At 36.0% G+C, this 20619-nt stretch overlaps 1 protein-coding gene across 1 annotated transcript; it reads right to left on the bottom strand.

Annotated features, from left to right (window-relative positions):
* Positions 1–208: 208 nt before the first annotated feature.
* On the bottom strand, positions 209–20005 carry LOC136223030 (histone-lysine N-methyltransferase, H3 lysine-9 specific SUVH4-like). Its single transcript, XM_066010811.1, has 15 exons — positions 19326–20005; positions 18869–18940; positions 17402–17476; positions 13776–13830; positions 13489–13595; positions 12265–12441; positions 10352–10450; positions 6884–6982; positions 3834–3883; positions 3653–3741; positions 3069–3228; positions 2878–2983; positions 2614–2796; positions 2028–2273; positions 209–637 (listed from the first exon to the last, which is right to left on the bottom strand). The coding sequence occupies exons 1-15, from the start codon at positions 19806–19808 to the stop codon at positions 524–526; spliced, it is 2115 nt and encodes a 704-aa protein (XP_065866883.1). The 5' UTR covers positions 19809–20005; the 3' UTR covers positions 209–523.
* Positions 20006–20619: the final 614 nt, after the last annotated feature.

The raw sequence follows: 20619 nt of genomic DNA, 5'->3' as shown, positions 1-20619 counted from the left end.
CCTTCTTCAGTGATGATAAAAAAACTTTTATAGTGTTATACTCAAATTAAGCGGAAACTAACCATAATAACCTAAATGAGTAGCTTCTAGTTATCATTAGCAAATTACTTCTCTCGCGAAACAACAACATTTTCATACTTGTATCTATATGACTATAACATGCAACAATTACTAGCAAACATTGTAGAAGCAAATTTACCGAAATTCATAAGACAATGAGACTAATTCATTTTTATATCAAAATTTTGGTTGTAAATCTCATCCTCCAACCTTCCACAAGTACATAATACAAAATTTTCTTTTTCTTTTTCTTTTTCTTTCTCTGCTGTATTAATGTATATATATATATATTAGATATATGGCATTCTATGTTAGATGAAGAACGCGAACCCAACCACAAAAGAGAAAAGAAGGGCTTGTAAGGTACAGTCAATATACAAGAGAACAAATCCTGTATCTGCATCACCTCAATTACACCCACCCTGTGTCTACTAAAAAGAACTACCACTATATATTAGCCAACTTAGAACAAGCGCCTTCTACAGCCAGCTGCACCACAGAAGCATGCCATCTGTTTAATTTTTCCATCTGGACCATGGACGCTATCAAGGGCATAGCCATAGTCATACGTAAGCTCCTATCAACACGAAACGGAAAAAAAATGTAAGTTAAGATTATAACGCTTTAACAGGAACGTGCCACGATATGAGCAGCAGCATCTTAGATAGATGATACCAAACAAATGTCATTTGGAGCTGGAGGTTCTTCATTTACCATTTTGCTCTCAAATGCGTAGCACCTACTTTTGGATATGAAAAGAAAGACAAAAATATATCCTTCCCAAGGCTTATTTGTGCATGCATAATCAATCTCTAACCCAGATGGGAACTAAATTTCCTATTCTTCTAGGTCCAGTAGTTTGCCTATAATATCTAGTTTTAACCCAGAATTGCAAACACCTACTGTTTAAATACATCTTTTTAACAGCTCTTTTGGAAGGTAACCGATAGGCCAAGATGCCAAAAAATTTAGGTAAACCAACTGGAACAAGCCGAGTTCCCTACAACAGTATGAAGTTTTAATTATAGAAACAGAAACCAAAAACACAAGCCTGAAGCAAAACCATTTGATGCCCCATGATACACTTCTGAATGTGAAGCTAAAAACTAAAGATCGGTGATCCAGAAATATCCAGACAAATAATTGGGAAATTAAACTATCTCACAATAACTTGTCAAGATATTGCCTTATCCAATAAGTGTTGCTAGCCAATTTTGTCAGATAAAAAAATTCACATTGGGATATCATGGCTCATATACTAAAATATTTCAAAAGAATACAAGATGTCGTATCATGTAAAAGAACATCGTAGGGTCGAGGGGTTTACAGATATTAATGGGACAAGAGCTCCTACAGATCGACATTCTACCACTGGATATTGTGGATTCATTGAAGGCAATCCCATTTCTTGGAGGAGGAAGAAACAAAATGCTGTAGCTTGATCAAGTGCAAAATCCGAGTATCAAACTATGGCATAAACTACTTCTGGCTTTGTATGACTAAGAAATCAGGTTTATTCAATCTCAGTCAATGAACTTATGGTGTTACAATTAGATGGACATTTATCTTGCCACACACCCCGTCCTTCATTAGAGAACCAAAACTATGAATTTAGATAGTCATTTTGTTCGACAAAAGATAGGAGGCTAATCTTAACTAAACATGGTAGAAGCAGTTAGCCAACGTATTAAACCTTTTACATGGAAATCAAGTCAATTCAATTTCTAATAAAGTGGGCAGGGTCAACCTTTATGCTCCAGCTAGATGGAGAACATTATAGGCGTAAGCTTAGTTGTACAACTTAATTGATTCTCTTTTCTAGTTTAGACTCGTATATATACATGAAATGCACCTATTCTCAAATCAATACACAAAAAAGTAAAAATAATTACCAATCTCTCTAATTAGTGATTACATGCATCTTAAAAGAAGACAATTTTCATAGAAAAGAAAGGACATATGCTAACCTGCAAAGGTGGTATGTTGTCTGCAGCAAATAACATTACCCGAGCAAGTTTGAGATCGTGGTGCGAGCTCAAAACGCACTGCACAAACAGATTTGGCTCACAGCTATGGTTAATGAACCTGGCAATATTTCCAGTAGAGCCTGCATCAATGCAGAATTCAGGCACGATTTCTGACTTTTGATCATCTAATCCATCTGTGATGCTAATTGTCGGTACTGAATCTACAGATACATTTCCAAGTCGCCTCTGATGTGAAAAGAAAATGAGGAAGAATTTGGTCAATAATTCAACGAGAAATACAAAATCAGAAAGCACTTCAAGTTGCCTCTGTTGCAAGAAGAAAATTAGTAAAACAAACTCGGAATTGATTCGTTCAAAATGTGGACTCCATAAACAAAATTGCTTCATTAAAAATGTAGACTCCATAAATTGCAGGACTAAAATGTTGGTGAACAATAAAAAAAGGTACCAAATTTCAAAAATCAGTGACCATACAATATACTTTTAGAAAAACAACTCAAATGTGTAGTTTACCAAACTCTAGGATAATTTTGTTATGCGGACTAAACAATGCATGATAAGTTACCTCTCTTCCACCAAGCCCCCTCATTGTCTGCAAGCAGTCGATCTCAAAAATAAAATTATTCTCACAGACACTGTCCAAGTCTTCAGTTCTCATTAGAACCCCTACATACTCGCAGATTGGAGCTCCTGATGGTATAAAATCCCAAGATCTTACAGCCCAGCCTTTTTTGGGGGTACGGAAAACCTGTGATTTACCCAACAATCAAATAAGTTCGACACTGAAACTGTTAAGTTATGTTCACATAGATTGAAAAAGCAAGAAAACCTCTAAACGGTACTTCAGTCCTCTCTGAGATGTTCGGTTGACACAATTGGGTCCACAGCCACAATTTGGACCACATTCAAAGACAATGGGCTTGGCCTCAATAAGCCTAGAACAAGCAAAACAAAACATGAATCGCCAATTAAACTTAGGCTATACAAGTTTATATGTAGCTGCATGTGAATAACACACACCTTCCACCATTGCGATGCACATATGGAAAGTCAGAGCCGTTAAGTCTAGCACAAGCACATGTACGGGGATCTACACAAGCTCCCTTGCAGGAGCATCCAGTGACATTGGCAGGGAGCTTAATATTCTTCGCAAGTTGAATAGCCTTGCGGTAAGTGAAACCTGAAATATTTCAGCACCAAATAGGATAATATTAGCAGTTTAGTTGAGATAGCATAGCATGTAAAGCAACAACATATAAAATCAGGATAATACACACAAAACGTAAGCAGTCATACAAAAAAGGCAACAATTTTTCTACAAAATTGATACTATCCATAAAGTCCCAGCATTACAATCATATCATAGGAAAGATACAATTTGCCAACTTGCCCTCAAGATTTGAAGGAATTGCTTAACCTCAATTCTCAACACACACATTGTCACCCTCTCTGTTAATGCCTAAGCTTATGGCATAATTGGCAAAGATGTAAAATCTGAATTAATAGAAGGTATGAAAACAACAAGCAAAAAGGTACGATATTTGACATATTTAGCAAGCACCGAGCAGATATAATCACCAAGATATCAGATTTTATAGTCATGCCTGTTGGTGGAACAGGTGGATCATCAACCAAATTTGTAGCTGGAATTGGGATATTCTCTTCACCCCCGCTAATGTCCTCGCACACCAACCTTAGCCAATTGAAAAGAAACAAGTAATCAATGTTAAACTAAGAAAGCAAAGATAAAAGCTTCAGTTCAATAACAAGTTAAGCTGTTTATACCCTCTAATTTCTGAAACTGATTCGGGAATGCGTCCATAAACAAATTGGACCTGTGAAGAGATTGATAGCCCAGATGAGTTCATATATTATTTGTTATAGTATGAATATGTGTGAACGTAGCTAGCTGTAAAAGAAGAATTTTAGGGAACAATCAAAGGAGCAATTATAGGGATTAGTATATTTGTCCACTTCCTGTCCTCATCCTTGTATATAAGCTTCAATATGTAAAATGGAGTAGTTTCTCCCAAAATAACATGGTATCATCAGAACTGCCCTTGTGAGCAGACTCTTCCCCTATAATTTTTTTTGTTTTCTTTGTTGCACTGTCAGTCTTCCCTTGTGAGCAGACAATTGAACTAGGTTCCAGTGCCCCATTCATCTCACCGGCTCCCCCAAGAGAAAGACCTTCTCAAGATCCACATGTCCTTCAAATCCAGTGGTCAACGGAGCTGCACATGGATTTCATGCGTTATCGCAACCTCTGCCTCTTCTTCCACATGCCGACGCATGTGGGACACGTGCCGTCCGCTTATCTCTTCCGGTTGGTCATTCCGGCGCCAACTTCCTTTTTCCGACCATCCTATCTCGGCAGTTCAACTTGGTTTGGTGTTTAATTGTGCATTCTTTAGTTGCATGTCAGAATAAACATTCTGTGTTTTTGTAGGGTTATTTTCTGTTGTGCTTGGCATAGTTGTTAATGGCACGCCTGAGCCAATGGTTCATGGCGCACATGGCGACTGACCTAGCGCCATGCCACCTAAATGGCGGGTGCTATTAGCCTGGCGTGCGCCAGCCGCACCATTTGTGCACCACGGAACAGTGATCAGAAGCGCACCATGGCACGCCTCTATGGAATATGTATATTTTAGAGTTTTTAATGTAGGTTTAATATTCACCCCTGTGGATTAGACACATCTAAGGGTCCAAAGTCAAAAAAAAAAAAAAATACACGTTAGAATTGGAAAGAGGAAGAGACATTCACACAAGAAAACAACTATGTTAAGAGAAAAAGTAGCATAGAAGTATCTAAGAGAAAGAAAACGTGAAACATAAAGCAGCTAAGGGGAAAATTATTCGGGAATTAACTATTAGTCGATTTAGAATTTACTATTTAGTTCAACAGTTGAACTTTAGATTTAGAATATGGGGTTTATTTCATTTAGAATTTATTTATGGTCAAGAGTATTGTCATGGTTTAGTATTTATTGCATTGTTTAGAATTTACCATTTCTTATAATTCAAATATTATCATTTATAGTTTCATAAATTTTATTTCCTTAATGTGCTTGTCGCTCAGGCGTGCGCCGTTGCCGGGCGCCAAGGCTCTAGAATCCCCTTGCACCATAGTGCACCATGCTCCTTTGATAACTATGGTGCTTGGTATGTTCTTTGCTGGAATTTTGTGGGTTTAATCACCTAGTTACTCTGATTTAGTGGTTTGGAAATCCTTTCCAGTTTGCATAAAGTGCAGCCAGTTTTGGGTCTGCCCTGGAGAGCAGCCACTTTTGGGTTTGTTAGAGAGAGTGACCACTTTCAGGTTTACCTAAGAGAGTAGCCGCACTAACTCCACCTTTTATAGTATGAATATGTGTGAAAATAGCAAGTTTTAACAGAAGAGTCTTAAGCTCCTTGGGTTAGTCTTATCAACCCAGCAACGCCCATTATGGCATTACTTGATTAAACTAACTCCTGGGTTAATAATTTGCTTTTAAAATGTAATAAAACTATTAAATTTACAAATTTAACCCCTGTAATTAATGTATAGTCTGCTACAATTGATGTATAGTCTGCCCAAGACTGCTGACAGCATACTTATGCTGCTTGTAGGGTAAAGGTCTCTAGTAAAGGTGTCTAGGCTGCTTATAGGGTAAAGTTGTCTCCTAGGCTGTATATATATGTGTGTGTGCATGTAATAAAAAGATTGTAGAAATACCAATATAGATAGTTATATGGTATGATGGTATCAGATTCGGCTTTTGCTATGGGTTTCTGGATCGAGATTCCAGAATTGGTTTCCTGCTTTGTGAGCAGAATTGATGGGTTCGTAACTTTTTAGCTGTTTCTTTCAGCATTACTGTCGGCCTCGTGAGCAGACTGTTTGGACCTAGGATTCCAAGTTTAATTTCTTCTTCCGCCGCCTGTCTGTTTCCGACCTGCCTGTCCAGTTAGTTTTCCAGTGAATCTCCATTTGTGTTGATGTTGCTGGCAGCCTCTTGCGGTCATGTTTCAAACGGGTTCTGCTTTTCCGTTTCCGACGAGGATTCTTGTTTCGTTGTTGTCTCGTCATCTACCTTCTGCCTGACCGATTTGTTCTTCTGAGTTGCGCCTCCCGGATTATATTTTATATTCTAAAGTATCATAAGTTTTTTGTTTTCAGTTGTATTGTCTTTGACTATGTTATATGTATCTATAGCAAGCTGACAGCTTGAGGGGGAGTGTTACAAAATAAGTCAATGTAATTAATGAATAGCATGCCTAAGGCTGCTGAAATGGCTGTTGGGGCATGCTTACGCTGCTAGTAGGGTCAATATCCTCATTGATGTAGGAGTAATATCAGGAGCTACTTGCATATATATATATATATATATATATATATATATATATATATATATATATATATATTGTTCCCAAGTAAAATATATTCATGTAGGCTCTTAATCTACATGGTATCCCATGGATTTCTCTATATTTCCATGGTCTATAACAACCCCCAACCTTTATATTGCATTAATTTCATCAAATATTTAATTGCAATTGAGCTAAAACTGATATTCAAATTTATAGGTTTTGGTTCTAACATAACCTGGTTATATCTTTGTCAGATGCAAACATTACATGATTATTCGTTTACTATTTGTCAATCGTCCGAGTTACAAAGACAAACACAATAATTCCTGTTCCAAACTAACTTAGTCCACGTTGGGTTAATCCTACCTTGGTATTTTGGAAATTTTCAATCCATCACTGCCACCCTTTATTTGGTAAAAGGGCACCTTTCACTTTTTAACAACACATTGTTTACTCTTCAACTTCATGTTAATTATACAAACCTGGTTAGTGGTCAATGTTGGCTGTCCTTCTAGTCGCCTCAGCCGAAACTTAAACACAGTGAACCCTGATAAGCCCTTTTCAGCCCAATATTGAACCACCTGTAAGAAAATGTATTGGTGAATATAATCAACTCTGCAGCACCTTTCAGAGACATGTAAATGAATATAAGAAGAAATGGAGTTTTAGCATACACAGGAACAAAATAAAAGAAGCTTGTGATAAAGAAAATGCAATCAGGCTGTCTTCAAAAGATAGGTTTTCAGGCCTAACATAGTAAGATGAAGAAGAAGAAGAAAAGGAAGTGTAAAGCAAGAGATATCAAGTCCAAGCCCCATTCAGAAATTAAATATGCTACAATGAATACAGTTGCAACACAAAAATACTAAAATTCTAGCTATTACAAATTCAAGTTTTTAGATCTCAAGAGAATTAATTAGTAGAAACCACTTAGGCAACTTCTTTGCAAAATAAGAGCAGTGTGATCACTAAACATTGTTGTCCTCCCCAAAATACAATACAAATTACCAGTCTGTGCAAGATAAAACTATAAACTACAATGACGAAAAGCAAAGAATTCAACCAGGTTCAAGTTTTTAGACAACTGTTAACATGCCTATAGTTAGGAAAGCTACTTCCCTTTCATGACTTTTTGTAATTATCTAGCCCTATGAAACTGTTAAAATGTCAGGATTAGGATTCTGACAGTAGGAATTAGGGCAGAAATAGTATTTAAGGAAGGAGAAGAACGCAAAGAGAAAGAGAGAATCAGAGAGAATAGGAAGAAGAGATACTCTCATTGATAATTCTGATAAATCTCCTTACAAAGGCATGACCCTTAATATCGGAAAAGGTACTGCTGATGTGGCAGCAGTACAAAACTCACAGCTGCAATACCTACAGCTGTCTAGCTAACTTCTAGCAATGTACCAAGGCAAACAACCATCGCTAAGCAATTACCAAACTAGCAAATAACAACCTAATTAATTCCCCTTTAATTCCTACTCTACTAACGTGACAATACTCCCCCCCCCCCCCCCCTTTAACGCATTCTTGACCCCCAAGAATGTACGAAGGCAGTGAATCAAGCTGCCAACATAAACTGATTCCTCCAAGTAGCGTCCAGTGCTGCCAACCATCCCATTATATAGCAGCTGGGGAGTGGCCACATTATCAATGATGGCATAGCAAGTGTTAGGAACCTTGGCAGGAATGATATCAATCTCGCTATCAAGAACAGGAGGAGGATAGTAAGGATGGGAACCTTAAGAATAGGCTTCTTCTTTACAAGGGTGATATGGCAAACAGGATGACTGTTACCAGTAGGTGAGAGTTTGAGTTTATAGGCAACCTTACCACTGTCAAAGATTAATATAAAAACTATTATTGAACCTTAACTATCAGCTTAAGCTTTTAGTTCAATTGGTTTCCAGAAAATGGTATCAAAGCTTCTTAGACCAAAGGGCCAAGGGTTCGTATCCTGACAACCTCATTAATTGGTGGAGTTAAAAACACATGGTGAGACGGGCCTGTGTTATACACGTTGCAAGCCCAGTGGGCATTCACGTGTGAGGGTGTGTCAAAGATTAATATAAAAACTATTATTGGGCCTTAACTATCATAACCACCACTATTTCCAGAATTGGAAGAGAGCCAGACATTAATCATATCCACAGCATGGGAGGGAAACTGCTGCTGACTCATCTGCACTATCTTGTCAGCTAACTCCTTAATAATGGCAGATTGTTCATGTGATTTTTCATGCTCCAGCACATTTTGGACAACATAGTTGCCATATTGATCTTGTGCTAACATGCTAACAGCTCCTAAAATTGCATCCATAACTTTACATTGTCATTGGGTATTTGGATCCTTGCAATACTCCAATGTTCTTTGTATCAGACAACACCTATAAGGACGGGTGGAGTGAGTCACAACTTGATAAAAGAATGTTGAGATCATAGACTGAATATTATCCTCAGGAACACATTCAATGCATTTCATAATGACATATACTTTCATAAAACCCAAAACTCCTTTTACGACTTCCAAACTTTCTCTAACGTGTGAACAGTAAGAAAGTTCTTCAGTTCATACTTGTTGTATAGGTTATCAGCTTCCTCAATGCACTCAAAGAAAGAAAATTCTTCAAATTCTTCCCGAGCATGCCAATCAACAATCAGATCAGCCCAAACTAGCAATAATTCAAGAAGCATAATGGACCGCAGTAGTGTGGATAAATCATTTATGCATGTTGGAGTTGGAGTTGGACTAATTCATGCTAGAGGAAACAACTGATAAATCTGTAGTCATTCATGCCAAGGGAAACACCCGTGCATGATGTTGAATCATTAAAACCTCCATTTCCAGGAGCAGAAGGTCTCCCTTGTCCAATGGGAGTAGGGCAACGACTCGAAGCCCTAGCAACAAGTTGAGGACCAGGAGCCGTACTCCTTGACAAGGAAGAACCAATAAGAGCAGCATAACAATTAGAGGAAGGGGGCCCAATAGGGGGTATACCTTCTTCAATTGAAGATTAAGAGCTTCAAACTGACCTTGATTGGCAATTGCAATAGCTGTTTGTCTCAACTGGGAATGTTGCTCCACCATTTTCTGTTTTTCCTTGCAAATAGGGATCTTCCAGCTCTAACTTCCTCTCAGGCATTACATCAAACAGTTGGAGGTCCTTGTCTGGGCTGCTCAGAATGCCTCTAGATGTATTGGATGATGAAGCTCCTTGAATTAGTTGAGCTAAAGAAGAGAACGATTTCTGAATAAGTTCCTCAAGGGAATGATGGCCGTTTTGTAAGTCCTTTCGAAGCAATGAATACCCTTGTAAAAGAGATTCAAGTTGTTGATTCTATTCATAATGGACCCTTTGAATTTGAGTTTGCATTAACCCAAACTGACAAGATGTAGCTTCAACTTGCTTATTGAGTTTATCATTCAAGGATCGGATCTGTAGTTCAAGTTTTTCCATGGCCGGAGGAAAGAAATTTCTGATACCAACGTCAGGATTAGGATTTCTGACAGTAGGAAATAGAGCAGAAATAGTATTTAGGAAAGGAGGACAAACGAAAGAGAGAATAAGAGAGAATAGGAAGAAGAGAGAGTAAGGAAGAAGAGATAATTTCTCATTGATAATTCTGATAATCTCCTTACAAAGACATGACCCTTAATACAGGAAAAGGTACTGCTGATGTGGCAGCAGTACAAAACTCACAGCTGTAATAGCTACAGCTGTCTAACTAACTTGTAACAAACGTCCAAGGCAAATAACAAAGCAAATAACCATTGCTAAGCAATTAGCAAACTAGCAAATAACAACCTAATCAATTCCCCTTTAATTACTACTCTAATAACGCGACACAGTCATCAATATATTTAGAGAATATAATATCAGTACTAAAATATCAAACTTCAACATCACAATTGCACACAAGCCTTACTTTTCTGAATAAGAAATATACCTTATACAAGCCATCATATGTGTAGACCTTGCCACTGTAGCTGCTTGCAGATTCATGTCCGCGAATAACTCTAACAGGTGTCAATTGCTCCACACAATTCTGAAATGAAATTTGGTACAAGTAACATATCACTTCGCAACAATGTAATTAAAGCAGCAACAGAAGCAAATCATTTTCACCACAGAATCAGCATTGAATACTTCTGCTAAAGGCTGATTTCCTATGTTCCATTCTAGCTTGGAACTTCAAATGCTGTTTTAAAGCTCAACAGCATTCAGCTATGAAAGAAGCACATTTTGATTTGCTATCTTATTATGCAGGATGATGCAGAGTGAACCAAAGGACCATCATAGAAATTCAGATATTTTTGCATAGCATGGTGTTGAAATGCAAAAGGACAGCCAGGGTACATGCAAAAGTAATAATCTGATTGTTTACTGCCATACAATTTCCATCTTTGAAATCCTACTGTTATGCAACAGCCGAAATGATAATTCCCCACCATAGATGCCTTGAAAAACCTGAGCACTAAAAATAAGTCACAACAGAAGAGTGCATTTCTGCTTCATAAATCACAGCATGAAGCACATCTTATTGTAGTGGGATTGGATCAGGATCCTCCAATAGCTCTCTTATCTGAAAGAGGAAACTGGGAATTGCTTGCACTGCAGTACACTAAATCAAGAATGAGTTGTGTTATTATCTTTCATCTTATCACGATTCCTTTTTAATCTTTCATCTATCAGTCAAATTACCAAATCTCTTAGCTGTAGTGTTCTTTTCTTCCCAGACCACTGTGTTTTTTATGTTGAGACAAAGCAGCTTATTGCTAGAGTACATGACCAAACAATCTATATCTTCTTGACCCATCTATTGTTTTGAATAAATTAAGTCCCATTCTTAGTCCAGTGGCTGGACTATAGGCCATGTCAATTCGAAAAAAAGCAAAGGGCGCCTAATCCTCATATTACATAGTAATGTCTTGTCAAAGATCATAGAACTACTCCGATTTTTTTTGTCTTTCATAGAAAAATTAAAGCTCAATTCAAAATATTTCAGTATTCCTAATCTTAGGGACGCCTACCGCATTTAACGACATTGATATAATAAGATGTGGGTTAGATCCCACTTTAACATTAGGCCTTGTGTGGCTTGGTTTAGGTTGGATCTAATAAGAAAGATGTTTTAGTAAATCCCTAATATTTTCTAGATCATCTTCCACAAGCTTTCAAAAAAAAAACTCTTTTTTCCTTCTATTACGTGACTTGTATCGGTGTAATTAATTTATACATATATATATCTATATATATATAAAATTAAACACACATTCTTATAATTTTAAAAATTTATAGATATATCTCTTCCTAAAAAATTTAGATGTATCCATATATTTTTATTTTTTACATGTTTCCCTAACGTTTCTGCTTTCTAGATTGTTTCTCAGTTTCCGTATCCGTTCCCTTGTAACACAGGTTTTAAGGTTTTAGCACATGTAGCTGACCTATTGTAGTCATTGAGTAAAATTCTTCCCCATAATTTAAACAAAATTTAGTAATCTTTCAATTCATATAAAACTATAAAAGGATAAAACACATTTCCACATCAACCTTCAAACAGATAAAACACATTCCCACATCAACCGTGAAGCACAAATTATAGAAGCCCAAAATCTCATACAGCTTTAGTCTATTATTAGGCATCAGAAAGTTAGAATCTAAAAAGTACATAGGCAACAGCAAACTTCAAACAGAACATGTAAACAATTGTGTAAAATAAAAAAGGCCAAAATAGCAATTATTTTGATTAAGGCCTCTATGCACCAACATTGAATGCTACCACAAACAGTAACCATATAATGAAACCAAATGTAATAACAAAACATAAAAAAGGAGAATTCAAGGCAAACTACACACCTTGAGTGCCAAGTTACCACGCTCCATCTTTTGGTCACTTATCTGACGCTTATTTCCTGTTAAATCATGCCCACCTTGACCAGTGTAAACAACATCTTCTGCATTATCAAGATCATCCTCGTACATTCCTGACAAAACAATTGCTACGGCAAGAGGGAATGTATAGTTTCCATGCTCCTGCAATTTGTATGCAAATGATCAGTACCGGATGCGAATATGCCACTGCATTTCTGAAAAAAAGGCTGCACATTTCATTTAAATGTTGGGTTTAAAAGCATTGACCATTTGAAATTCTGAGGATGATTTCAAAACAGTCAACTTCATTTCATACCAAAACGAAAACATTGCACCATATATTCTCGCCAAGTGATTCTTACATGTCAACTTGTCATGTATCAACTTTATTAGAATGTGAGTTATGCAATCCAGCAAGGAGTTGGTCAGCATTAGTTTTTTTTTCAAAATCTAACTGAAGTTTAGAGGTTTTTATGGCATGATCTGAAAAAATTTAACTGTCATGAAACTACCTCAAAATAGAGGAACAAAGCTCTAAGTCTGAGAACACTCATTCAAAAATCACTAAAATAGTAATGATATTTTTACAAGTAGGAATTTACAAATAAATCCCACCCCCCACCCCTCTCCCTATCCCAGACCAACTGTCTTTTTCATCACAAGAACGAAGGAGTTAATCAATCCAAAGTTTATCAATCCAATTCATAAACTGTAAGATATGATTTACGGAAAAGTTAAAATACAAGCCAAACCACAACTAAGCATGTGGTAACCCTTCTAGAATCCATATTCAAACTCCGAAGTTAATGAAAATTGTCCTAACTATTGTTCTACATTAATTGTTATAAAAGCCATTAAACATTAGTCAACAAAATATCTAACTTTTACGGGAAAATCTACATAATTGTAACCCTACAAGTACCCTAAAAAAGAATAAAAATGATGAATATATGAATATGCACATACAGCAATTACTTATCCAACATTAGGTTCCCTTGCATGAAAAAATACAAATTAACAAGAATTGACTTGCATGTTGCACCATGGTGGGAATTGGAAAAGGAGGAAAAGAGTGCTACAAGACATCACACATGCATAATATTTTCATTAAGAAATGCGTCATTAACTATGTTTCCGTTTCAAAGATTAACCAATAATAGTACTAATAGTCACTATGGCAATGGTCATAGTTGTAAAAAGACAACCCACCTTGCTGTAGTTTAACCCCATATAATCAATCCCATTCAGCCAATGGCTATGGAAACCGATAGCTACCATCTCAGCTCTCGAATAGAATTGGTGTCCAACATGGATACCTGTAATTCAAAACTCACCAATCACAATACACTAACTTGAAATAGAAGCATAGTGGGAATATATACCCACATGTTATGACAACTAATAAAATATACATTAGAATATATCAAGTTAAACTCAAGTATGAAACCTCCAACAGAAAAAAAAAATGGAAAGGGATAGAAGGACAAGTTGTAGACCTGGAAGGTCACCAATGCTTTTCTTCGGGTACATTACAGCATTAGACTCGAGCATCTGCCAAAAAAATTTGATTGTGAATAACAAGGGCAAAGGTTAAGCGCACATCTGGAAGAACATGTTTATTGCCACTTCTTATAATCAAAATACTTGTCAAGTGTATTACAAGATAATAGAGGAATAAACCAACCTCATTAACTATTCACCCTAAAAGATCAACTTAAAGTCAACCTTAACCCACTTTTTATCTCCAGCACATCTCCATGCAACAACTAATCTAGACTCTTGACATGTTGAAAACTAAAAGCCAACCCACACCTGATGCAAAATTAAATTAATAAAGTGCTCAACCGACATTTAATCACCCTTAGCTAATTGGTTCACTATTTAGTATTTCGTATTGACTAATGCAGTTATGTGTAGTTTGATGCAAAACAACATAAATATCGAAAAAATCACACAACAACCAAAAAAAAAAAAAAAAAAAAAAAACATTTACAGATATTAGACACCAAGATAAGTCAATTTGCAATAAGATTTTGGTAGCCAAGAACAATAATAGTGAAGTTATAAGTGCTAAAAAGGGTAAAAACATATTAACAAAACAGCTTCTATGTTTCACAAAATAAGCGTAGGATCAAATGAATTATGATTATCGTCAAATTCATGACCCAAAATAAAAATAAAAGCAAACAACCACAAAAAACAAAATAAATAAATAAAAAGCAAACCAGATCTTATTGCGAACATATCATGATGTTTGAGTATAACTAGTTTAGACCCATATAATGAGGGTCGTAGTAGGTTCACAGCCAGCCAACATAAAATTCTGTCACATCTTATGTATGAATTTATTTGATAAGAAATAAGGACAAGCCAAAGAAAATCTAAACTACAATTTGCTTTCATCTTCCTCTCCAACTAGAACGTTTCCAAATTGTCTTCTTTTTTTCTCATAAATAGGTTGTTCTTTTTCTCCAGCATATGTTTCTAATTCTTTTTGGCAGACAAAGGACAATATCATCTACAGTATTTTTTTCTATATTTTCCAATTAATAGTCTGAAATATGCTAATCTTCAATAATATGAGTTTTCTTTTCTCTTCAATAGATTCAAATTGTTTTTGGAATTTTTTTTCCTTTTGAAAACCATATCAGCATTTATATTGTCACTTACGTTGTATATTCCCTTCCTAAAACCTCTATACGGCCATCATGGATTCGAGTATTTGATCTTTTTCCTCATGAGTAGAGATGGCAATTATGTACACAACCGACAATACGACAAAAAATCAGCACGAATTCAGTGGGTTAGTATTTTATTAAACAGGGTAACGGGCCATTTTTGGGTTCACACGCAAATTTTTGGGTTAGGTTAGGGTTGACCTGCTAACTTATACAAATATTTAAAATTATTATTATATTTTCTCATATATTTTATTTATCTCACCTTAATAAAAGTAATAGAAGTACAACTATTACTAGAAATAGTAAAATTAGATGTGATTTGTAAACACATTATACGAACTCAACATGATATTAGCGGGTAAAGGGTTTGTTAAATAGATTTTAGGTCAAACTTTTGGATGATTAGAGTCACACTGTTAATACAGGAATGACCTAAATATTTGAAAGTATTGTTGTATCCTCTTATATTTTTTTAATGTCACAATTAAAATTGGTAGTAAAATTACAACTGACCCATAAACACAACACGAAATCAACACTAACCCGGTTGCGTTGACACGATTAGGACAGGACATTTGTTGGGTTGGGTTTGGATTTACTCATTTGGCACTAACACGGTAGGTCACACAACACTAACTCGATAATTGCCACCCCTACTCATGAGCAAGGTTTTTAAAGGGTGAAGAATTACTAATGTGAAAGGCTTCATTTTTTTCTCCATCCAACCTCCAAATTGGTGGAAATAGAAGTTAAATTGGGTTAAATTATAAAATTATTCATTTTCCTTCAATGAAAGCTTTTATAAAAAGGACAATTTTTAAAATTTAATACATATACTGACAACAAAAACCTTGAAACCACAAAATAACATTTTCAACTTCTTAAAATCATATCTTCCTCCCAAGTGTTGTAAAAAGTGCTAGGCATCCTTACGGCCATGAGACCCCAAATTGCTAAATGTACTAGGTGCTCACCCGAGCAAAGTGAGGTGATGCTTAAAAAGAATGGTAAAATATTAAAAACAAGTATTGAAGTTTCAAACAATCAACATAGACTAAGATAAGTTACACGTTGTCTTCTATTTTGCTTAAAAAATTGATTAATTTTTGTCTCCACAACGACTTGATTTCACGGTTTTATATGATGGTTCATGTTAGCCGACCCCGAATCATTTCGGGACTAAGGCTTTGTTGTTGTTGTTGTTGTTGTTGTTGTCTCCACAACGAGTGCTGTGGTTGTTTGCTAGTTGTGTGCAGCCTCTTGCTTTTGATGGAGACAAACGTCTTTTTTTTCAATTGATCTGAAATATTGCTAACTTCCTATTTCTCCTCTTCCTTTAAATATATTTAATTTGTTTTGGAAACTAAAAAAATTCGGTTTTTGAAATCCCTTAATTATGATATTGCCTGAAATTATTTATTCTCTTACCAAACCTGGATTTGAAATGTTAAGTAACATAACAATTACTTTAATTGAATCTTCCCTATCTGACACTCGTATAATTGTTGATATTTCCTTTTTATATAGCATTAAAACTTCCAAAAAATCCAACATAAACCCTATGCACACCTTTTAGCCTAGCATTGGGACTGACGCACATGCCTAAGGCATGCGTCAATGAAAGCGCTTCACCCAGGGTGTTTGGGGTGACTGCTGCCTCACCTCACCTAGGCACCTAGGCAAGCGCCTCTGTAGCTTTTAATAACACTACTCCCAAGCAAGGTAAAATTAAAAACTTTTATCTGCCTCACTTTAATATTCTCTATTAACTTCACAATGGTTACCTTAAATTATACATTGCCTTCCTAAAGTTCATTCATGGCCTACTTGGATGGGGTATTTGGAGGAAGAGTGAGGTATGGTATTTTCCTCTATTAAAAATTTTTACTAGGTGAAGGTTTTTAAAGAAAATGGAGGTTGAAAACCTTTACTTTTTTTCTCCATTTCTCAACTCTCCAATTTGGTTAAGTAATATCAATATTCCTTTCTTATATATACTTTCATCTAGGATATTTAATCTATAAAATCTTCAAATAAAAACAAAGTAACATTTTCAACTTCCTAACACCATATCTTCTTGCAAGCAGCATAAATATCAGTAACTTCTTTTCCCGCTAAAAACTTCATCTTTTAACATTCTCCTATAACTTATACAGAAGAAACCCCTTAGTACTTTCAGAAACAGTAATTAAAATTCTAAAAGGCAAAAAATCTAAGGCACGCCTTTTCTTTGGCAAGCACCTAGACTAAGGCGCTTGCCTTCCGTAGGAAGTGCCTCACTGAAGGCACCTCACCCAAGGAACTGTCACGTGCTACTACCTATCCAGGTCACCTACGCAAGCACCACCACCACTTTTAACAATGAACAATGAACTTACAAACAAAAAAAAGGACAAGTAATAGTAATGGATCAAGTTAGAAAAAATCGGGTATTCACTTGCCTTGGTTATTGCCTTTAAATCAGGACGCTTAGCCTTTGCCTTTTTCTTAGCATCCACTTCAATAGCTTTCTTTTTCTACATGATAGATTAGCTTAACATTAGAAAGAATATTGCAATATCACGAAGGTATATCAACCATAAATATTTCTTAAAGATCAACACATCTTATATTAGATTTACATGATGTAGTTAAATTCTCAAATTGCTTACATATTGTGACAATAATATCTATTTCAAACAAATGTTCGTATATATTGGCCTTCCCTGCCACATTCGTTTCATCAATACATGGAAATGACACAAATACATCTTCCTAATTAGATAATAATTCTGACTTCCAAGTAAAAACTTCCTTTACAAGTAGAAACCAAAAAAACCAACAATTTTCGTAAACAATAAGGAACAGTTTCCAGCTTCCCATGTGGTAACTTGGCAGATTATTCACTAAGAGATGACCGAATACCTCATAAGATTGCATGAATGGCTCAAAACGCAAACAAAGTTTGCTGCCTACGCAACGCGGCCTAGATAGACGAACATACATTGTACTTCAGCTTTGTAACAGACCATGGAATACACTAGGAATACATGTAGATTAAGAGACTACATTGATATATTTTACTTAAGAGCAATACATATATATATACAGGGTTCTCCTTCAATCAAGGAGACATTGAATTATTCTGTAACACTCCCTCAAGCTGAAACATAGATTTTAATCATGCTCAGTTTGTTACAAATACAGATAACATAGTCTTAAAGACAAATACACTCGAGATACTTTAGAATATAAAAATATAATCCGAGAAACACAACTTAGAAGAACAAATTGGACAGGAGAGACGACAGTTGGACATCAAGCTTTGTTGAAAACATAGAAACAAAACGCAATTGAAGCAACACGCAAGAGGCTGCCAGCAACATCAATGCACAAAAGGATATTCAGCGGAAAACTAACCGCGCAGACAGGTCAAAAATATAAGAGGCGACAACGGCGGGAGAACAACTGAGACTTGGAACCCCTAGGTCCAAACAGTATGCTCATAGGGCAGAGAACAATACTAAAGAAACAGCCCAAAAATACAAACCCATAAATTCTGCTCATAAAGTCAAAAACAAATTCTGGAATCTCAATCCAGAAACCCAAACCATAAGCCAAAACAAGGCTCTAATACCATGTACCAAACCATGTAATACACTAGGAATACATGGGATATCATTTAGACTAAGAGACTACGTTGATATATTTTACTTAAGAGCAATACACATATACATACATATACAAGGTTCTCCTTCAATCAACAAGACATTGTAGGCCCACAGCAGTCTATAACAGTCCTATAGCTTTAGTTGACTTAGACATGCTTACATTTATTACATTGAATTATCACCTAACAAGCTAACATTTATTACATTGAATTATTACCTAACAAGCTTATAAGGTAGAAGGCAGAAGCAGATTCTAACCTTCGATTTTTTTGACTTTTTGGAAGCTTTTTCTTTATCAACCTCTTCCTTTGCGCATCTGGTCTCCTCTTCCTATGCACACAAAGAATGTCTCAACATACAAATTGTTCTCAAAATGGTTCTAGCAAGAGATTAAACAGAGGCGGGCATCCTATATGTCAGAAAATAGGTTAGAAAGCATAAAACGTTAAAAACTTATAATTTTGGCGTCCTGGAATAGGACCAACCGCAGCCACCAGTACAAAGAATCCATCCCCTTGTTCTTGGTAGCCACAAGGCAAAATCCACGGGGAGTTCCCAAAACAGGCAATGAGCATGCCCCTTACCGGACATCAAGGCGTCATCCACCATCAAGCCAAATAAGGGCAAAACGTATTACTAATATATACAGAAACATAAATGTGAGAAAATAAAATATTCTAAAATGCATAAGAGATTAGTTCATGACAGATCAAACCTGTACAAAATGCAGATAATGCTTGTTAAACAATCTCAAAGTTTCCTTCACCCTAGCATGTACACTCTTCTCCGCCACAGCCCCTAAACCACCCTGACCACCAACACCCCCGTTTTGGGCCCCCAAATTTCCAATAACTACTTCATCTGCGGCCCTCCCTTCACTTGACCCCACAACTTCACCAACCTTATTCTCCTCTACAACCTCAGCATACTCATGGACCCTTCTTGGGCACACTTTCTTACTCTGAGCGTCCTTCTCATCTAACAACTCGACTCTCTTCCTTACTAATTTCTCCTTGGCAGCTCTCTTCCTTACTAATACAACCTCAGCTCTCTGTCTGTTCGCTTGTAACCTCGCACTTACCCTCCTGCGCGAAGATACTACAGCGTCAACCTTAATTGCCGGGGTCTTGGCTTCACTCTTCTCCACTTGGGAAACGAGGTCAGAATTATCTCCACAGTGTAAGGAAGGAACCACCATTGTTCAGGAAGGTAGGGTTTAGAGGGGAAAGCGCGTATGAAGAGAAATGGGTGTGAGGAAGAAAATGTAGCAGGAGAAAGGAGTAAAGAGTGTACGGGTATTTTTGGAAATGGAAGCACAATAGGAAAATTTATAGCATTGTTGATTTGGGATGATTTTGGGGGGCAAAATATTTTGCATCTTTTTTTTTGTTTCATTTCATCTCCCTCCCTCCCTGTCATTTTCCTTTTCCGGGGAGTCGAATCTTGATCCTCTATTCTTCACATTAGGTGAGCGTGATTACGTGGCCTAATCATATGACTTCTTTGCCTATCATTCTTCTTTCTCGGATTAACCTATAGCTACAATATTCCTATGTCTTCGATTTTAGAAGAAATTTTTTGGACAATTTTTACTTTTATTACAAATCAAAAATTCAATGTTATTCCTCAACAAAAAAGGATTCAATTATGATTTTATTACCTGCGATTTTTTTCCTTTTTAAATATCTTGTTATGTCTTTTCCTTTTGTAAAACAAATAATAAAAATTTATGTTACATATCTTAATTAATGACCTAATGTCAAAATTATATAATTAATTAATCACTTAATATATTATAATTATATAATTATATAAAAAAATTTGAAAAAATATAATTAATTAATGACCTAATATATCGTTAATCTCTTTTTTAAACCAAAATAACCTTCATTCAAATAAAGAACCTGAGTCCGAAGACAGTACATCAGAAAGTCATGTAGGCAAAACAGGATTAAAAGTATCGTTAGCATTGGAAAGAGTGTGCCTAGCAACTAGATGCGCTGCTCAAT

Source organism: Euphorbia lathyris, chromosome 3 (genome assembly GCF_963576675.1).
Source record: "Euphorbia lathyris chromosome 3, ddEupLath1.1, whole genome shotgun sequence".
Taxonomy (NCBI): domain Eukaryota; kingdom Viridiplantae; phylum Streptophyta; class Magnoliopsida; order Malpighiales; family Euphorbiaceae; genus Euphorbia; species Euphorbia lathyris.
This window is presented reverse-complemented; position numbering and strand designations above follow the sequence as displayed.

Excerpts from the sequence above, each read along its gene's own strand:
- LOC136223030 (XM_066010811.1), bottom strand. The coding sequence starts at position 19,808 with ATGGTGGTTCCTTCCTTACACTGTGGAGATAATTCTGACCTCGTTTCC. Across the intron at positions 13,831-17,401 it reads ATTTAAAGGCAATAACCAAG|ATGCTCGAGTCTAATGCTGT; the intron begins GCAAGTGAATAC and ends TTTTTTTGGCAG. Across the intron at positions 10,451-12,264 it reads GTGGTAACTTGGCACTCAAG|AATTGTGTGGAGCAATTGAC; the intron begins GTGTGTAGTTTG and ends ATTTCATTTCAG.